This window comes from Anastrepha ludens, chromosome 3, assembly GCF_028408465.1.
Source record: "Anastrepha ludens isolate Willacy chromosome 3, idAnaLude1.1, whole genome shotgun sequence".
In the NCBI taxonomy this organism is placed as follows: domain Eukaryota; kingdom Metazoa; phylum Arthropoda; class Insecta; order Diptera; family Tephritidae; genus Anastrepha; species Anastrepha ludens.
Genome location: NC_071499.1, coordinates 129,981,017 through 130,000,000, shown reverse-complemented (window position 1 = coordinate 130,000,000; position 18,984 = coordinate 129,981,017). Strand labels below are relative to the sequence as shown.

The following is an 18,984-nucleotide window of genomic DNA, read 5'->3' as shown; positions in this document are numbered from 1 at the left end:
ACAAACTTATCCATAACAATCAGGTTGGATTCAAGCGGGGAAAGTCAGTAACAGATGCTCTATTATATGTAGACCATCATGTTGCAGAATCTTTATCCGCAAGAAAACATCTGTCAATAATATCACTCGACTTCGCAAAAGCATTTGATAAAATTGGAATCCACGCTATAATAGATCAACTGCTCGAGTGGAAACTCGGGCCGCGAATTTGCAACTATATAAGAAACTTTATGACCCATAGGAAAATTAAAGTCAGATTAGACAATGTCCTTTCCGAAACTTACCCACTTCAAAACGGAATACCGCAAGGCTCACCCCTTTCAGTAATTATATTCCTAATAGCATACAACAAGCTTTGTGCCACAATTTCTTTTTATAAAGAAGTCTCGTTCTGCGCTTACGCAGATGATTTCAATCTTTTAGTTAAACAAAAAAAAGATAAAAATGTTAGTATTAATCTAAACAATTTATTTGGAGACATTAACTCCTGGTGTAACTACTCTGGTGCTTCGCTCTCGGTACAAAAATGCAAACACTTACATATATGCCATAAAAAACAGTGCTCGCCCTCTGTCCACTGCAACAACATCCAAATAAATAAGGTAGATACTCTAAGAATACTAGGAGTCACTTTTAACAACCACTATAATTGGAATTCACACATAGCACTTCTTCAACAAAACCTTTCACAGCGCCTTAATATCATCAAGTGCCTCTCTAGCTTCAAATTCAATTGCAACTCAGTAACACTTATACAAGTAACGAAAGCGCTCTTGATATCAAGAATTGATTTCGGCCTCTTCCTATATGGTTTCGCACCTAAATCTGCTCTAAATAAATTAAGAACTATTCTTAATGCGGCTATAAGAACCGCGCTAGGAGCATTTAGAACGTCCCCGATTAATAATATGCTTTTTGAAGCTAACATTCCCTCAATAGAAGCAAAAAGGGACTATATCACAAATAAATTAAATAAAGTGCTTATGAACAGCTATGATGCCCCTCTCTTCAAAATCGCTCAAACCTACAAAAAAAATAGGCCATCTAAAAGAGTCCCATCAGCAGTTAGTAGAGCAGTCCTCAACAGCAAAAAACTTAACCTTCCATATCTACCACTAAAACCTATTCTAACCCACATCCCCCCCTGGCGTTTACAGAAAGCCATAGTTAACACTGAGCTCCGAAAGTATAAAAAATTCGAAACACCAGCTATAATATATCAACAAGCTTTTGCACACATACAAAATGAACTCAAGGATTACACCTTCATATACACAGACGGCTCCCAAAGCAATAATATGATCGGATTTGGCGTAACTACCGAAAATGCAAACTTAGTAGTATCCAACCTAGCTGCATACAGTACAGTCTACTCTGCTGAATTAATTGCTATCATGTCGGCTGTTAATATAATTAGAAATAAAAAAGGTAAATTTGCAATTTGCTCCGATTCACTTTCATCTCTCGATGCCATATCCAATATCGAAAACAATGATTACTATCCCAGTTCTATCCGTAGTATTTTACAAACAAAATACCCAAATATTTTACTGATATGGTCCCCGGGCCATGCCCTTATAAAGGGTAACGAATTTGCTGATAGCACAGCTAAATACGCCACCATAGCTCCAGTATTAACAACTACTAATCTAAATGTTAATGATATAGCTGAATTTCTTAAGAAAAAATTCATAAAACAATATAAGTCTGAGACTTGGCAAAAATGCTCAACTTGGTACAAAGCGCAAAATGTAAAAAAGCTTGATTTAAGCAACCTCCCAAAACACGCTAACCTTTCACTTTCTAGAATGGACCTTGTTAAGCTCACGCGAGTACGTTTGGGCCATTCAAAATTAACCCATAATCACCTTATCGACAGCAATACCCCCAGAACATGTCAGTTTTGTAACTCCACCCCGATCTCCATTAATCACGTTATGTCCGAATGTTATGCCTTCAACTCACTAAGAAAAAATATATTCCATAACTCCGATCCCATTCAATGTATTTTCAACCCCACAATCGATAATATTAAAAAAATTATAGCTTTCTTAAAAATATCAAAATTATATTACGAAATTTAAACAAGCATGTCGAAAAATTATATTGTATCTCCTAACTTATAATGAAATTCTAAACGACGCATAAGCACTTAGTATTAAACATTAATTAAGCACTAATTTTACATCATAAGAAGAAGCTGAAGGCCTTAGCAGCCATAGCTTTCCTAACTAGGCTTACAATTTTAATTATAAGTTTCAGTTTGTAATAATAATAATAATAATAATAATAACTACCATATTCAACGCGATATCGGGGACAAGAAAGTATTGCAAATGAGAATTTAATGAAATATAATGGAAAAAAGAAAGAAATTAATTAGATTTTATTTTCCCACGCTCGCGTAAACATTTCCTAATTACTTATCATATGGAACTGTTATCAAGGCGAAGCTATTAAGGGTGATAGCAGTAGACCGGCCGATTTGTTGTTTTTTTTTCTTTCGCCGTGTACATTCGGATGTTAGCACAAAATTTAATAACGAAAAGTCGTTCCATTCGCACTATCGTTTTATGCTTCTAGCTTGAAATCAATATCGGCTGTTCACGCAATTCGTCCTTCACTTTTTCTTATCTACTATCTTTTGTCATTGACAGTCTGTGGCATTCCAATGTACAAAAATTTGTTTTTGGTCTAGTGCCATCACCGTTAATGAGTGGGTTTTGATTGCTTTTAAATTTGATTCTTTCACTGCAAATTGATGACAGAAAAGTTTCTCGATTAGTTTCGGCTTTATTTATTTTAACTCTGCAGCTCCTAATGTCAATCTTTCATTAGATTCATTGAGCCTTGTCGCAGAGAACGTTGCAGAGAGTCAATATACTAAACAGAGAATTCACTGTAATCAGATCTGTTAAAAGTTTCACCACAGCACGGCGGCGGCTAGACTTCATTTTTGGCAATTCACACTATTCGTAGCTCGTGAGACTTCTCTATACATTAACGTTCTCTGGCGCTTAGAAGAAAGTCCTTCATAATGCATTGCATAGCTGTAGTACGCTTTAAATTTAATATTTTAATAGCCATTTGAGCTATGCTTTGATTTGCTCGGAAAATGAGTTAATAAACAAAGAGCGTTTAAACTGTCCCGTTATACGGTATATATCTGCTCTTCTGTATCGGCCCTTGGAGGGATGCCAAATGTATTTTCATAACACACAGTGCTACTTAAACTGTTTCCAGTGAAACCTTTTCGAGCGGTTGCTTAATTTAACTTCCGGCTATTCAATATTCTCAAAATGGTTGAGGTAGGTATTAGAGGGCGTCCCATGCATAGTTATATAGAGTAGAGTTTTCAACAATATTTTAATAGGCTAACAAATCTCATTAGTTAACTAAGTTTACTGATTTTTTATATTTGTGGATTAATATTTAATCTACAATATAAAATATACAATGTAGCGCAATTTTTTTACAGTAGTTCCTCAATTGTAAATTACCTCTTGAAATTATATATTATTTACATATGCACATCGGCATGTGTGTACATATGTATTGAGCTGCACTATTTATACAAAGTTGTCGATAAGCGGGCGGAGTATTGTATTTATTTTATTTTTGATTAATCATAACGCGCTAAATATTTTGTATGAGTTTCTGGCAATGAGTAATACGATTTATGCCCCATGAGTGGTTACTTTTGCTACGTAGTGCCAAAAATGGTTGGGTATAATAATAAGATTATTACATATTTATCCGAAAAAGTTATAATAAACGAAAAACCTCATAGCTGCAGCGATTCCCTCTTCTGATTGATAAAATTAATGCATAGGATATGTAAGCATTACAGAACGGCAGAGATTGTTCGGCCACTGTGACGGTACTATTGGCTGAGTGGGGCTGAGTCGATACAGCGTCGACGTTGGTAGCGTAGCTTGCTATTGCGCGCACAGATAAGATTACTTTGCCTTAGCCGCCTAGTGCCACAACAATTTTCATGAAATTTAAGTTTCCTGAGAGTTTCCGAAAGCAGTGAGTAGGTGCTCTTGGTGTGGAAAGCGTCATCGGTACGGTCGAATGGATCGCGTCAAATTATAGACACACATGCATATCCACATACATACTTTATATAGATTGACGGCTGTTGGCACTGCATTTTTTGCTGAGATTTTGTGCAATGAATAGTATGTACATAAAAATAATAAACATTTTTATTTATTTTCATTAATATGTGTGTATATTGTGTCTGAAAGCGTTCGGGTGAAGTGCTCGCAGTGGATTGAATTACAATTAGTTTTCTGAAATAAATAAATAAATAAAATACAGACATACATATGCGCATATAAAGCCAAGATCAGGCGGTTACTTACTAACTTTATCTGTGTGTGTAGATGTGTGTGCTATGCGGCTGCAATGACCATTGCTCCTTCTAAGTAGCTTCTTGGGGAACTCACGAAAACGCAAATTGTGATAACCAATATCGCCAGCGGTTTTGAATTTCACGTTTGAGTACTTAAGCTAAACATATTCGCACAAACAGAGGCTAAAATATGCACATGTGCCACATGAGTACATACACTGATTCGCATTGTACTTTGCAAGCATATGTGAGTTTTTGTATCCCCATCCTCCACCTTCCTTCGGCAACCCCTCTTCGGTAGTCGTCAATATGCAAACGAGCAGCAGCAGCAGCAGTAGCAGTCACAACTGCCATAGTCGCAGCCGTAACGATGTAGCACCCAGAGCAACAGTCACTCCTGGTACGCCCGATTCAGCGGGTATACTAATCGATGCTGCGGGACAGGCTGTTTTTGAAAAACGCAATAAAACGATAATGCATTGCTTTCGCGACCGCACACCAAGTTATACACGCACACAACAACATCTATGCAGTCAGAATAGTCAGGAGCAGCCACTGAAGCAACAAGTTGGATTTATTCGCCGACGACAGAAACCAGTAATTTATTTAAAGGAACCCCGTCCAATCAACAAGCTGGCGTTACTAAAAAGTGCAAGTACACGCGATTTGTCGCGCTTATTAGTTGAGGAAAGTACGTCCGTCGTTTGTACACCCACTGTAGAGGCAACACATTTCAATAGTGCAACAAATAGCAGCACCAGCTCGGCATGCTCAGCGCAGTCACCAGCAGAGGAGCACAAACGTCAGAGAGCACGTGAGCGCACATACTGCGAGGAATATTGCGCGGAACGCATTACCGAGCTGGAGCAACGCGTCACCCAGCTGGAACAGCAAGTGCAAAATGAACGCACTGTTGGACAAGAGCTGTCCACACGCTTACAAGGACTCATACAGCGTGTAGAAGAGCTGAACCAATTGAAGGTGTCCGACAAACGGAAACGCAGCAGCATGCGCAAGAAAACTGCACAAGCCAATGCAAATGTGAATGCGCAGGTATCGGTGCAGCCTTCAAAATTGGTGGCGTGGATGAATTTGTCAAATTGGTTTAAGCAGCGTCCGAGCATTGCTACGCTGAAAGAGCAGAATATCTATAATGGTGAGTTGAGTTGCATATGCAAATGTTTTGTTATAATTAGGGGGGGGGGTCGCGCAAAAAATAAAAGTGCAATACAGAGGGGCGCAAAGAGGACTAAATAAAATGGAAAAACGACTCAAACAGAAACCTTATATGTATGCGCATACTGGTTGTTTGGTATGTACTCGTATGTTGATGTGATTTCCAATGTTCGAAAGCTTAGCAGAGCTAAAAAACCGCGAAATCCCTACAAATCAATGAATATATTTAAATGTTGCATTAATTAATTAATTATTAATAAAAAAATGTACTAAACAGTTTTTCCTTCTCGACTTTTAAAACTATTAGCTACAAGTTGCCAAAACCACTTCATGCTCGAACTTAAAAACCATGCCCATGTTTGTTTGCGAGTGACTCAAAGTGAGAAAATATTTCTAACTGTGCGTAAATACTAATTGTGCTAAATTTTATATCAAAAGCCTTACTACAACCATTAGATAGCAAGTGAAATTATTAGTGGTCTGTCGACGCACGCAAGTTCTACAACTATAAATTTAATCAGCATTTCAATTGATATCAATTCATAATGAGATAAGAGTTTTTAAGTAATGGGCTAAGTTTAAAATAAAATAAAAGTAAACCAGAAACATTTTTACATATCAATGCGCATACATATGTACATATGCACATACATATGTATGCATTTACTTGTTTACGAAATTATGTAGTATGTGCACTCGAATCAGATAAAATATTTGAAAGCATTCCCTGCACACATATACATATGAATGTATGTAGTATGTGCTTAGCATGATTTTATGGAGAAAGGGCGAATTGTTCATAAAAAGCAAATAAAGTTGTCTCAATGCTATGCAAAGGAGACCAACGAATATTTTCGATAATAGACTAGCCCAATTTATGGCAAGCGATAATAGTGTACTTGTTGACTTACTTCTATTTTTATTTACAAATTCTATTTTTTCATGAATTAAAAAAAATGGAACGTGTGCTTCTGCTAATTATTTAGGACTTCAAATGAAAATTATACACATTTACTACATATGTATGTCGCAAAATAATCCCTTTTTCGCTTTTCTAATTCCTAGATGAACCCTGCTTCGATACTGAAATCGAAATGGTACTCAAACATGAGGTGCACAAAACCGTTCCGAAAATCGTTGTGGACTGCTGTGATTTGATCGAGGAACGTTACCGTAAGGCTTCGGAGCCCATCGAGGGTATTTATCGGCAGTGTGGCGATTATAATAAAATGCAAAGTCTGCGTTTTCGCATTGATGCAAATGATTATGAGTCATTGCGTCAACCGAATGTCGACATTCATACATTAACTGGTGTGCTGAAGTTGTTTCTGCGGGAAATCAAAAGTCCTCTTGTTAGTGCAAATGAAGCGAAAACGTTTATTGGAAAACCGAATCAGTGGTGTAAGTTTTGGTTTTTCAGCAAAATTATGAGTAGTTTTGAAGGCATTGTAATATTATTTTTCTCATTCTCTATATCCATTCCAGTACTAACGGATGTAACTGCGAAAATCGACATTCTAAAAAGACTGATCCGTACATTGCCGGAAGTTAATCGTGATACCATGAATTACATATTTGCTCATTTCAACAAGTAATTTATTTTTCAAGCTTAGCTTGCATATTATCTAAATACATATATAGGTTGAAGAAGCAGAATCTAAGCTCGTTAATTCTAATTTAAGACTGACGAAGGTACCTCTACAGCAAGTGAGCGCCGATACGCTTGCCATTTCCATTACACCCACGATTTTCCATCCCGTGCATAAGGGCGCAAATACACAGGACTTACAAGAGTTAATTAAGGAGAGTCAACTGCTGGCAGATTGTGTTAAAATTATGATCGAATATTATAGTCGTATATTCGAGTAAGTAGTGAATATGCGCTTCGAATTTGCTGTGTGTCTATTGTGTTGTTTTTTTCCATATTCTAATTATTTTCAATCCAAAGAAATGTTTCAATTTACGGTTTTCGCCTACTCCTTTCCTGATACAGATGCTCGGTAGAGCGACGGCATAAACGCATCAGTGTGCGACGCTTGCGCAAGACGCTCTCACAACCGGATTTGATTTTTCAAAATTTCTTTTAATTAAATAGTCATATGACAAATAATAAAATTATACAGTATTTAAAAAAAAATAAAAATTAAAAAAATCTCATTTTATGATAAAAAATTGCTTACGTTTTATTATTTTTAGCAGATATGTACATATATCCTAGTTTAATACAAAAAATACCCGTGAAGAGCCTACTGCTACTCTTCTTGCAATCGTAGGCGATGTTGTGTTAGAAATGCTACATCAAATATAGCTTCCTGCTGCAGCAATTCATGCACTTCGTATTTCATAGACTCCTCGAACGCGTACAATATACTCGTGTCATACAGCATCATTTTGCAATGCGCTAACCCCAAAATGCAGTTGCGTAATCGCGCAATCACTTCGCGATCCGCCCGTGGTATCACTTCGCTCAAGTTCTGTGCAAAACCACCATCTCCACCATCAGATTCGGTATTCACAGTAGGCGATATCCAGATAAAACCATTGTTGCCGAGAATAATTGATGCGCCGCAAGTCAGATTGTGAAAGTGTGTTTTGCGCCGCTTGACCAATGACGGAAATACTTTTACAAGCACTCCTTGTGATAGTTTGCCATATTTCAAGCTGCGTGTGTAGAGCGACAACGTGCCTTCGTCGTAAATATTCTGCACCTCAGCCGATATAAGATCACCCTCTTGCAGATATTTCCGCATCATTTGCTCGTCTTCAACGCCTCGTCTGCGCAACTCACCGCCAGGTAGATTTACAGATGACAACAGCAGCACAGAATCTAAACGTGAGTTTGTGTCCACCTTCCAGCGTCGCTGTTGCACTTCAGTTATGCGAGCCACAACAACATCTCCAATTTCGCCAACGTAACGACTTTTAAGTGGCTTTATAGAGATAAGCTTATTCACCTGCTCCATTACACCTGCAACGGATGCCTTAATATCATCACCTTCCACATAGGTACCGTGGCCCTTCATGAAACCGAACTGGCCGGTGACAACTTCGCCAGGCGTGTAAAGACGCGGTGCTCTAGTTTGGTTCTGTGCCAATAGGCCCATATTGACACGATCAATGGCCAGCCGTATATTGACATTGGTAGTCATTATAGCAAACTCTGCAAATATAATGTTCTTTACAGAAAGTTAGTTTGTAAAAAACTGGTACTGAACAACAAAATCCAACACGAGCAACTTGCGGAACACCGAATAGAGTTGCCAGATTATTTTGTTTTTTGGAAAATTGCCAAACACCAATTTGGAAGTATTAAAATGTGGCTATATATTTTACCAAGGCGCACTCAGGCATTGGAGTCACTAGATCAACAACAATGTTTTGTACTGTCAAAGCAAAGTAATGGTAAAGTAGAAAACTAAAAATGCATTTGCCTAATTTCATTCTGGCCTGACAGCCACAGCCAGCGAAAGAAAAAGAAAAAATCAGCTGATTTACCGCTACCATCTTTAATAGAGTCGCCTTCATTTTTACAGATTATCTTAAATGTCGACATTCAAGAATATGTGCGTTTGTGTTTTGTAAATTTTACACTTGTAAGTTATCTCATTAGTTTAGCAGTAGCTGCTTCAAGAGAAATTAACTATAACTATAACTATACATGCACCTCATTCAAAAATGCATTTTCTGATTGTAAATTTTGGCTGAAATTTAGAACAATGTATATTTTGGAATCGAATAAGAAGAAGATTGGAATGCCAACAGTATGGTGTTGGCGGATGCCTGCAAATGAAAACAAAAAATTAGTTCTTGAGTTTAGTGTTAATCATGGGGGTCGGGGTTATTGCGCCTCCTTATTACATCGCACGTTTTAATTTTGGGTTCAATGGTTTTAATACGGAAAGGAGTTTCACGCAAAAATACTGTGGATTACGTAGCCGGAGTTGGACTGATGAGGGTTATTTTTTTGAAGCGCGGCCGAAGGCCGCCCACGCGAAAAGTAGTTCTACGCAAAAATACTGTGGATTGCGTAGCCAGAGTTGGACTGATGAGGCTCATTTTTTTGAAGCGCGCCCGAAGGCCGCCCACGCGAAAAGGAGTTCTACGCAAAAATACTGTGGATTGCGTAGCCGGAGTTGAACTGATGAGGCTTATTTTTTTGAAGCGCGGCCGAAGGTCGCCTACGCGAAAATGAGTTCTACGCAAAAATACTGTGGATTGCGTAGCCGAAGTTGGACTGATGAGGGTTATTTTTTTGAAGCGCGGCCAAAGGCCGCCCACGCGAAAAGGAGTTCTACGCAAAAATACTGTGGATTGCGTAGCCAGAGTTGGACTGATGAGGCTAATTTTTTGAAGCGCGGCCGAAGGCCGCCCACGCGAAAAGGAGTTCTACGCAAAAATACTGTGGATTGCAAAGCCGGAGTAAGACTGATGAGGGTTATTTTTTTGAAGCGCGGCCGAAGGCCGCCCACGTGAAAAAGAATTCTACCCAAAAATACTATGGATTGCGTAGCCGAAGTTGGACTGATGAGGGTTATTTTTTTGAAGCGCGGCCGAAGGCCGCCCACGCGATAATTGATTTTGTGATACGCTTAATATTATATCATTGTTCTTAAGTTTAAATGAGTTGTATGTTTTTATTTTCATAAATATTTCTCAACTTTAAATTACAGCAAAAAATACTGCAGTTTTTCAATGAACCTTCCACCGAACATCCCTGCGTGCGAATTTCGTTTTCATTTCAGGTGTATGGCAACACCAACTTTTCGCTAAATTAGAGATCTTTAACATTAAATTACTTAAAAACTATAAGCCTCCGGCAGGTTCTGTTTTCAGTTTTAAGATGGGGATACACCCCTCTATCACCCCCTTTTTACAGTTTTTTCCAAAGCGATATACATTATACTAAAGTTTTTCCTAAATTTTTAATCACTTTATTTGTAAACCTGTGGATGTTCAAAATTGTAAATTTATTATTTATTAGACTATTTTCTCTATTTAAGTGAGTGTGAAAATGAGTTCTACGCAAAAGTACTGTGGATTGCGTAGCCGGAGTTGGACTGATGAGGGTTATTTTTTTGAAGCGCGGCCGAAGGCCGCCCACGTGAAAAAGAGTTCTACCCAAAAATACTGTGGATTGCCTAGCCGGAGTTGGACTGATGAGGGTTATTTTTTTGAAGCGCGGCCGAAGGCCGCCCACGCGAAAAGGAGTTCTACGCAAAAATACTGTGGATTGCGTAGCCGGAGTTGAACTGATGAGGCTAATTTTTTTGAAGCGCGGCCGAAGGTCGCCCACGCGAAAAGGAGTTCTACGCAAAAATACTGTGGATTGCAAAGCCAGAGTTGGACTGATGAGGGTTATTTTTTTGAAGTGCGGCCGAAGGCCGCCTACGCAGAAGAAAATTTTACGCAAAAATACCGTGGACAGCATAGACGATTTTTTATTCCAAATTTTCGGCTGCGGCGCTTTTTTTTCTTTTTTTTTAAATATATATATGTATATATATATACCATATATTCATAATATAGTGAAAATCGCGCGATTTTTTATTCCAAATTTTCGGCTGCGGCGCTTTTTTTTTTAATATATATATGTATATATATATATCATATATTCATAATATAGTGAAAATTTGGAATTAAAAATATATATATCATATATATATATCATATATTCAAAATGCATACAATCAAACATACTTTACTGAAAATCAAGCATTAATATATATATGTATATAAATATATACATATATCCATAAATATACCTATATATATATATATATATGAATAGACGTATATAATATAGAAATAATTTGTAAAATTTTGTATTTCTATTCATTTATTATCTTCTAAAATTGTTTATTTATACGATGTCTGGCAGCACTTCGGCTGGTTGTAGTAACCAAAATAGGAGGATTCTTGGTCAATTTTACAATTTTTAAACTCAAATAACTTAAAAACTATAAGCCGCCGCCAAGTGAGGTTTTCACTTTTAGAAAGTAGAATACCCCCCTCTACCTCCCCTTACACCCCTTTTTTTAAAAGAGGCGGGGGACCAAATGGGTATTTTCCCACGCTTAAGGTGGTCCATTCTGAAGGTCCAATTTTCAATCACTCGTTCGAGCATTTCGACTGGTATGTCGTGAATAACACGCGTAATGTTGGCTTCCAGAGCTTCAATCGTAGCTGGTTTATCAGCATAGACCTTGGACTTCACGAATCCCCAAAGAAAAAAGTCCAAAGGTGTGATATCACAAGATCTTGGTGGCCAACTCACAGGTCCTAAACGTGAAATCAGCTGCTCTCCGAAATGACTTCTCAATAAAGTCATTGTTTCACGAGCTGTATGGCAAGTGGCTCCGTCTTGTTGAAACCAAATGTCGTAGAGATCATTAGATTCAATTTCAGGTAGCAAAAAGTCCGATATCATGGTACGGTAGCGAGCACCATTCACAGTTACGTTGCGGCCATCATCATTTTTGAAAAAATATGGACCGATGATTCCACCAGCCCATAAACCACACCAGACCGTTGTTTTCTCTGGGTGTAAAGGTAGCTCTTGAACCTGTTCTGGTTGCTCTTCATCTCAAATACGGCAATTTTGCTTATTGACGTAACCATTGAGCCAGAAATGCGCCTCATCGCTGAACAAAATTTTGCTCGAAAACAGCGGATCTTCTTCAATCTTTTCAAGAGCCCAATCAGCAAAACGGTGAAGTGCAGGAAGGTCATTTGGCTTTAGTTCTTGTACGAGCTGTATTTTGTATGCTTTTAAATGAAGATCCTTCCGTAAAATTGACCAAGTTGTTCCATACGACAGTCCAAGTTGCTGAGAACGGTGCCGAATCGATTCATCGCGGTTTTCACGTATACTCTCTGCTACTGCCGCTATATTCTCAATGCTTCTTGCTGGACGTGGTCTATTCGATCGAGAATTATCCACCAATGAATATTCGGATTCAAATTTGTTGATGGTATGTCGAATAGTGTTTAAGGCAGGCCGATTATGTTGACCATAATGCGGTCTAAGCGCACGAAAAACATTTGTCACAGAACGCTGATTTTCATAATACAGTTGAACAATTTGTAGACGTTGTTGCGGTATGAGTCTTTCCATGATGAAATACCAAACGCTGTTCCACAAATCCACGATGACAGTTTGCCACAACTCGCGCGCGATCTGTAAAAAAAACGCAAATGAAAAAAACTCCTCTTAATTGATCACCCGTTACTAAAGTTTTTCCTAAATTTTTAATCACTTTATTTGTAAACCTGTGGATGTTCAAAATTGTAAATTTATTATTTATTAGACTATTTTCTCTATTTGTTAAACGTTTGGCTTATAGCATACGAATTTCGCTTATGGGCCAAAGTCGGCAAATTACTCGACTTTTAACAAGCCCCAGTGGTATTGGGCCATAGTAGCGTGAGTCCGAACTGTTTTCACTGTTGTCACCCTCTATCCAGATGTAGCCACGCGGCACGTACTCTTCTGAAAAGTCCATTACCTTTTGTTTTTTACTTGTTTCAACAGCACCGACACCTGTCGCTATTTTATTATTTTTTAAAACGATCCGATCACCAGGTATGCCCACAATGCGTTTACAAATGAACTGTTTTGGATCGGTGGGAGAAACGGCAATAATGATATCCCCCCGAGCCGGATTATGAAAACGCGTTGATATACGCTCCGTCAACAGGATGTTTTTAGTGTATAGTGTGGGCTCCATCGAGGGGCCATTGCACTGAAAATCATTACAAGACAATAAGAATCGAAAGAATATGAAATAACTTATTAGTTAACTCACCACCACAAAATCGCCGACATATTCGAAAGTGCAGTGCGTAAGGCAGGCATACATGGCGCTGTATTTTAATATGTCTTTAATCCTTGAGAATATAGACACCATCTTTGCTTGAATTATGAGTTATTATGCATTTTTTGACTACATTTAATATAAACTTTGATAGACGTTCGAGAAATGTTCTATTACAGCGATTTTAGTAAGTAAATTAACAGCTGATATGAAAACAAAGCCAAGCAGCTGATTATGTGAGATATGTTCAATGTGTGCATTGTTGGACGAAAAAAAACAACATTAAGCTGCTTCTGTAATTCCCTTGAATCGGTAGCAAAATTTAGGTACTGTAATAAAGACGAACAAGGTATGTGTATACATATTTACTTAACTCTGATAAAATGAGCAGTAACTTTAGTCTTTTAGCAAGTACAACAAAAAGGACAATTACAATTTCAGCTTCAAGCCACCTTATTCTATATAAGGCGTTTTTCAATAGGTGCGCTTCAACTTTTTTCCGATAGGGAGGGCGAACGACGCAATATTTTTTATTTTTCGCTTGACATTTTAAACTTCATTAGTATACATTTCATCATGGAACGCTACACACTTGAGCAACGATTGCAAATCGTGCAAATTTTTTATGAAAATAATCATGCAAATTTTTTACGAAAATTTATAAATTTTCCAAAAAATCATCTTCAGTGATGAAGCTCACTTTTGGCTCAATGGCTTTGTCAACAAGCAAAATATGCGTTACTGGGCAGAATGCAATCCACACGTGATTCATGAGGCACCGTTGCATCCCGAAAAATTCACTGGTGCGGTTTATATGCCGGCGGCGTAATTGGCCCATATTTTTTCGTTGACGAGAACGATCGCCACGTTACTGTGAATGGAAATCGATACCGCGACATGATAAACGATTATTTTTGGCCGCAATTGAATGGTATGGACTTAGACGACATGCGCTTTCAACAGGACGGGTCCACAAGCCACACAGCACACGCTACAATTGATTTGTTGAAGAGTAAGTCCGATGAGTGCATTATTTCCAGAAATGGACCGGTCGAATGGCCGCCGCGCTCGTGTGATTTGACGCCTCTAGACTATTTTCTTTGGGGTTATGTGAAGTCATTGGTCTACAGTAACAAGCCGGCGACGATTTGTGAGCTCAGAGCCAATATTGAACGCGAAATTGCTGGAATTTCGGCCGATTTATGCAATAGAGTGGTCGAAAATTGGGTTCAACGATTGGACTTCGTAAAACGTGCACGCGGTGGTCATGCAAAAGAAATCGAATTTCATACTTAAATGTATATGTTCAAACTCGATAATAAAAAAAAATTAGTTAAAAAAATCAAACCGTTTGTGTTTTATTCAAAAAAAAGTTGAAGCGCTCTTACTGAAAAACGCTTTACCTGGTTTCCGATCAAAATCGCTTAAGCGATAACTTTTATGCCGCCTCCGAATGCCGGACGGTTTTTGCGAGTTTATTCATGACAGAAATACAATTATAGTTTTCTATTGCCTGCTGTGGGGGCGACCGCTTTTAGAAAAACCCTGTTTCTTTCATTTACTGTATCATGTACACGGTGCATTTTGAGCCCGAACTATACCGGTGATAGTCACGCATTATACATTTGGCTATATGGAGACCTTTTTACTGTCTTAACTCAAAGCTTATAGAATTCATTGCAACACCTTTTAAATATAAATATATAGTGAAAATGGAAAACTCACTTTTTGAACAGCATGAATGATTGGAATAAAAATCAAAAAATGCTTTGAAACATGAAATTTTATTTCTTACGTATTTGATTAGGTTACAATTGGAGGACCACCTTCTTAACATTCAATAATTTCAACCTCGATCCTCCTTTGTTTAACCTGATTCTTTTCTAGTGCATACGTAAGCATGTTACATAAAAAGTAGTTTACTTCCGCTAGTATGATTACAATTATCATAGTTGAAAAGTTACAAATGTTAAGTGGTAGTAGCATTTGTTATGGTTAACACTTATAGTTCAATTCTTAATTTGAAATTCTCTTCATCTTACATTGGATCCAAATTCAAGTATCCGCCCACCATGGCTACATTCTGTTACATCTATTTTGATAGTTTTGGGTTTGCCACTTTTCTAATATTTTTTGGACACATTTATAAACAACGAAGTTATATTTGTTAAAAAAATGCGGTTTTTCCACAATTAATGGTATTCGCATGCAGTTATTTAGTAAATCATTACACACATTTTTACTTCTACTTTACTCTACCTTTACCTACATACTCGTAATCAATTATGCCAACAAAAAATACTATAGCGCCAACAAAAGGCTGGAAGTTTATAGTGTTTCACTTTTTATAAAACTTTACTAAGAAATATGGGCTATTAACGTCACTATATCCAAGAATATAACACTAAGGTACATTTAAGACTTCATAATAACTAATAAAATCCCTAAAAACAAAAATTAAAAATTACTGCATATAAAATAAAATAAATTAAATCAGATCATAACTAATAACAACCACACTTTTCAGAAAAAGCGGTTTCTTTCGCAATTCGATATACTCGTATATGATTACATGCAAATCTATTCTGCCTTCTTTCCATCTTCCTTTTGACGCTTGGCTTCACGTTCACGCACATCCAATGCGACTAAATCAATGCTGGCTACGTAGGCATGTAGACAGGAGATAAATGACTTCAGCAGTGCAAATGGAGCCATAGCGAGAGCCAGAAGTTTAAAAAGTGAAAGTCCAAAGACTGTTGAATAATAAATATAAAATTTATTTAGTATTTCCAAGTTTGAGAATACAAAATACGTACTTACGTATGTAAACAATACTTACTTAATGGTCCATATGTGAAATACAGGAGATATAAGCAAACGTAAAAAAGTTCATTTGCACAGCACATAAATGTGAGCACATTTTTTTGATAATAGGTGCGCATTATCACATTTTCATTGACGTTGAATGATTTGTGGGATGTTTTGCCAACCATGACGCTCCTGTAAAAATTTATGAAAACAGTAAAACTAGAGACCTAGAGATAAATAAATGGAATATAAGTAAATACTTACGTCTGCATGTACAGCCAATGGCAGGCGACATCTATGGCTATTGACACTTGGAACCAGAATATATACTTCGGATAAAAGTAGCTGAGTGTCACCAACAATCCCATGGTGCCGCATCGATCAGTTAATTGATCCAACATGGCGCCAAAACGTGTACCTTTGGGGGAGAAAAAAAAAATTATGAAGTATCCCAAAAAACGTATGGCCGCTTTCGATTCCCTACTTCTATGCTCGTTAGGGAATTCCGCTGCTTCCTAGGCGAAAAATTTGTATGTGAAAATAAAAAAACATTCAGCTACGATCAAGTGACTTTAGGCCTCTTCTTTTCGCCAAGGCTTAGCAAGTGGCGAATAGATGAAGCAACTGGTTCAAATGAACATTTGTCGGCAATGCGGGAAGAGAGCTGCCTTAAATTACATGTGTTGGTAAGACAGTACGTCTAATGAGCTATAGCCATACTCGCTAGCGGTGAATCTTACTCGATAAATTTCGTCAAGTTAATCGAGCATAGAGATAGCGAGCGAGGAAATGGCGAACAGAAGAGGACTTTTGTTTCTTGTCGCTTAGCTTACAAGCGATAAATATAAGTAAGGTATTTGTTTTTGCACACTTTAGGCGAAATGCTTTGAAAAGCCATGAAATTGCATAACAATTTGACCAACATATGGGAAGTACCAGGACGCCTGTCTTTTAGGCCTCCTATAAAGGATGCAGACTATTTTGCATACTCTTAGGAGAGACGCTTCAAAAAACAATGCTATTACATTTGTCAAATCGAAAATAATGCAGTTCTGCTAAACCTTCACAAGGTTCAATTCAAAGGCATTTTTTTTTATTCAATATTCGCTCGGCGTTTGCAAAAGGAAAGCTGCTTATCAACATCATGTTACGCGACACGCTGTATTTCTGGCCAACATAAATAAATATCTACATGGCATATCAAAAAAGGAGAGGTATACGATATTTTTACACTGATAAGGATGGCTGCTAATAATTTTATTATACATACGTAAGCGACACAAGTAGGCACATATTTTTAATTTAAATGTTTAAAGTGTATATACATACAAACACACTGTAGATAGCACAAGTAATATTTTCGTATCAGCCGCTGATGCACATTGGACAAGTAGTTGTTCAATTTAATTTTGCTTTACCCAAATTATTTATCTTGCGCCTAACATATTATTTTTAGCGTATACATACATAATTTAAGTTAGGTAGTTTGAAGATATGGCTACGAAGACCTACACTAATATGAATGAATTTCTTTATAGCAACTCACTTTGATTAAAAGCACGCGCCGCATGCCCATCGACTGCATCTAGGAGTGCACTAATGACATAACACCAGCCTGCAATAACATAATTTGTTGACATGAACCAGAAAGCAATAAGTGCCAATACAATGCGTGCATATCCTGTGAATAAGAAATAAATCAAATTAGCGTTCCAGTAGATCTATGGAAAATCAATAAATGGTCGTAAATCAGACAAACAATATTACGCCATATATAAAAGGTAAACTAATTCAATTAACATGGAATGTCTTGATAACTATGAGACCTATCTAAGCAGTGTTTTGTAGCCCTACAATTGCATTACTACGCACCAATTACGTTTGGTACGAAAATAAAGACATTATCATGTTCCGACCCCGCCATGGCTCGTTTTCTATGCAAATTCTATCTCAGCTGCTGTGATGGGGATTATTACTGCCAACTGCTTGCTTGCCGGTGATGTGTTGCACTTTTCCTGCCTGCACTAGGTAATGATGACGATAGCAAAGTTAATGGTGTTGCTAATTGAATTCCTCTAATGGACTTTATATTGTTGCACAGGTATGTTTTAGACAATTATTTAATTTTTAATTGTTTATGTGTGATGTTTATTTGTTTTTATTTGAACTTATTTCTTCATGGAATGCAATTTTATACTGTTGTACACATTAGATCGCAGATGCACTTGAACTTTTCGTCGTATCAGAATTTTTCTTTCCGAGTGATTTTTCTACTACTAAGTCGGTTGGGGTCGTTCAGTGCGTGACAATGCTAAGCAATAATAACGCGAATCTACTCAAAGTGGTGGTATTAGACCAACATCGTATTTGCTAGTAGGGTTGCAGTTCCAGTGTGATGTGAGCAGGAAAATACCGTTAGTATTGAGAAACAACAATATTCAAAATGAAAAATTTAAATAATTTCTGTTAAATTAAAATACACGCTGAATAAGAATAATATAATACTAGATTGCAAGAAGAGAAGTTGCTTGTTTATAAAGAGGAAGGCAAGTGACAACTGCCAAAGACAAGAAATTGTACACATAACCGCACTCTCTTGCGTCATTTCATTTTTATTTTGTTTAATTTAAAATCACAATATTCAACTAGCAATTAACTGAATATTCACAAACAAGTAACATCTTTTCCTTTTGCATTGTTATTCGCGGCGCTGACATCATCGGTTCTCAAAATTGTGAAATATCAAGGATTGGTTGATATTGTAGAGAAATTAAAGCTTACGACCGAATTATGCCTAGGTTAGTATCATGCCCATCTTGGTTGCAA

General features: G+C 37.3%; 4 protein-coding genes across 5 annotated transcripts; 1 reads left to right on the top strand and 3 right to left on the bottom strand.

Annotated features, from left to right (window-relative positions):
• Window positions 1-4,029: 4,029 nt before the first annotated feature.
• LOC128859249 (rho GTPase-activating protein 15) lies at window positions 4,030-7,684 on the top strand. Of its 2 annotated transcripts, none has more exons than XM_054096100.1 (5): window positions 4,030-5,516; window positions 6,602-6,937; window positions 7,022-7,127; window positions 7,219-7,401; window positions 7,530-7,684. In XM_054096100.1, exons 1-5 carry the CDS (start codon window positions 4,670-4,672, stop codon window positions 7,621-7,623), a joined length of 1,566 nt encoding a protein of 521 aa, XP_053952075.1. In that variant the 5' UTR covers window positions 4,030-4,669; the 3' UTR covers window positions 7,624-7,684. The 2 variants fall into 2 exon arrangements, with proteins under 2 accessions (XP_053952075.1, XP_053952076.1); XM_054096101.1 differs by having other exon boundaries at window positions 7,485-7,623.
• Window positions 7,685-7,693: 9 nt separating this feature from the next.
• LOC128859251 (exosome complex component RRP4) lies at window positions 7,694-8,801 on the bottom strand. Its single transcript, XM_054096102.1, has one exon. It carries the CDS (start codon window positions 8,683-8,685, stop codon window positions 7,789-7,791), a length of 897 nt encoding a protein of 298 aa, XP_053952077.1. The 5' UTR covers window positions 8,686-8,801; the 3' UTR covers window positions 7,694-7,788.
• A 3,965-nt stretch (window positions 8,802-12,766) lies between these two features.
• On the bottom strand, window positions 12,767-13,539 carry LOC128856763 (mitochondrial inner membrane protease subunit 1). The gene is made up of 2 exons (XM_054092078.1): window positions 13,342-13,539; window positions 12,767-13,278 (listed from the first exon to the last, which is right to left on the bottom strand). Exons 1-2 carry the CDS (start codon window positions 13,441-13,443, stop codon window positions 12,874-12,876), a joined length of 507 nt encoding a protein of 168 aa, XP_053948053.1. The 5' UTR covers window positions 13,444-13,539; the 3' UTR covers window positions 12,767-12,873.
• A 1,576-nt stretch (window positions 13,540-15,115) lies between these two features.
• Window positions 15,116-18,475, bottom strand: LOC128859248 (CDP-diacylglycerol--inositol 3-phosphatidyltransferase). The gene is made up of 5 exons (XM_054096099.1): window positions 18,031-18,475; window positions 17,705-17,839; window positions 16,423-16,576; window positions 16,190-16,350; window positions 15,116-16,103 (listed from the first exon to the last, which is right to left on the bottom strand). Exons 1-5 carry the CDS (start codon window positions 18,080-18,082, stop codon window positions 15,931-15,933), a joined length of 675 nt encoding a protein of 224 aa, XP_053952074.1. The 5' UTR covers window positions 18,083-18,475; the 3' UTR covers window positions 15,116-15,930.
• Between the last annotated feature and the right edge of the window lie 509 nt (window positions 18,476-18,984).

Bases quoted from the DNA above. Each gene is read 5' to 3' on its own strand.
- LOC128859249 (XM_054096100.1), top strand. From the start codon at position 4,670: ATGCAAACGAGCAGCAGCAGCAGCAGTAGCAGTCACAACTGCCATAGT. The intron at 5,517-6,601 runs GTGAGTTGAGTT...TCTAATTCCTAG, and splicing joins AGAGCAGAATATCTATAATG to ATGAACCCTGCTTCGATACT. The intron at 7,128-7,218 runs GTAATTTATTTT...TTCTAATTTAAG, and splicing joins ATATTTGCTCATTTCAACAA to ACTGACGAAGGTACCTCTAC.
- LOC128859251 (XM_054096102.1), bottom strand. From the start codon at position 8,685: ATGACTACCAATGTCAATATACGGCTGGCCATTGATCGTGTCAATATG.
- LOC128856763 (XM_054092078.1), bottom strand. From the start codon at position 13,443: ATGGTGTCTATATTCTCAAGGATTAAAGACATATTAAAATACAGCGCC. The intron at 13,279-13,341 runs GTGAGTTAACTA...AATGATTTTCAG, and splicing joins ATGTCGGCGATTTTGTGGTG to TGCAATGGCCCCTCGATGGA.
- LOC128859248 (XM_054096099.1), bottom strand. From the start codon at position 18,082: ATGGCGGGGTCGGAACATGATAATGTCTTTATTTTCGTACCAAACGTA. The intron at 17,840-18,030 runs GTGCGTAGTAAT...TCTTATTCACAG, and splicing joins TTTCGTACCAAACGTAATTG to GATATGCACGCATTGTATTG. The intron at 16,577-17,704 runs GTGAGTTGCTAT...TCTCCCCCAAAG, and splicing joins GGCGCGTGCTTTTAATCAAA to GTACACGTTTTGGCGCCATG.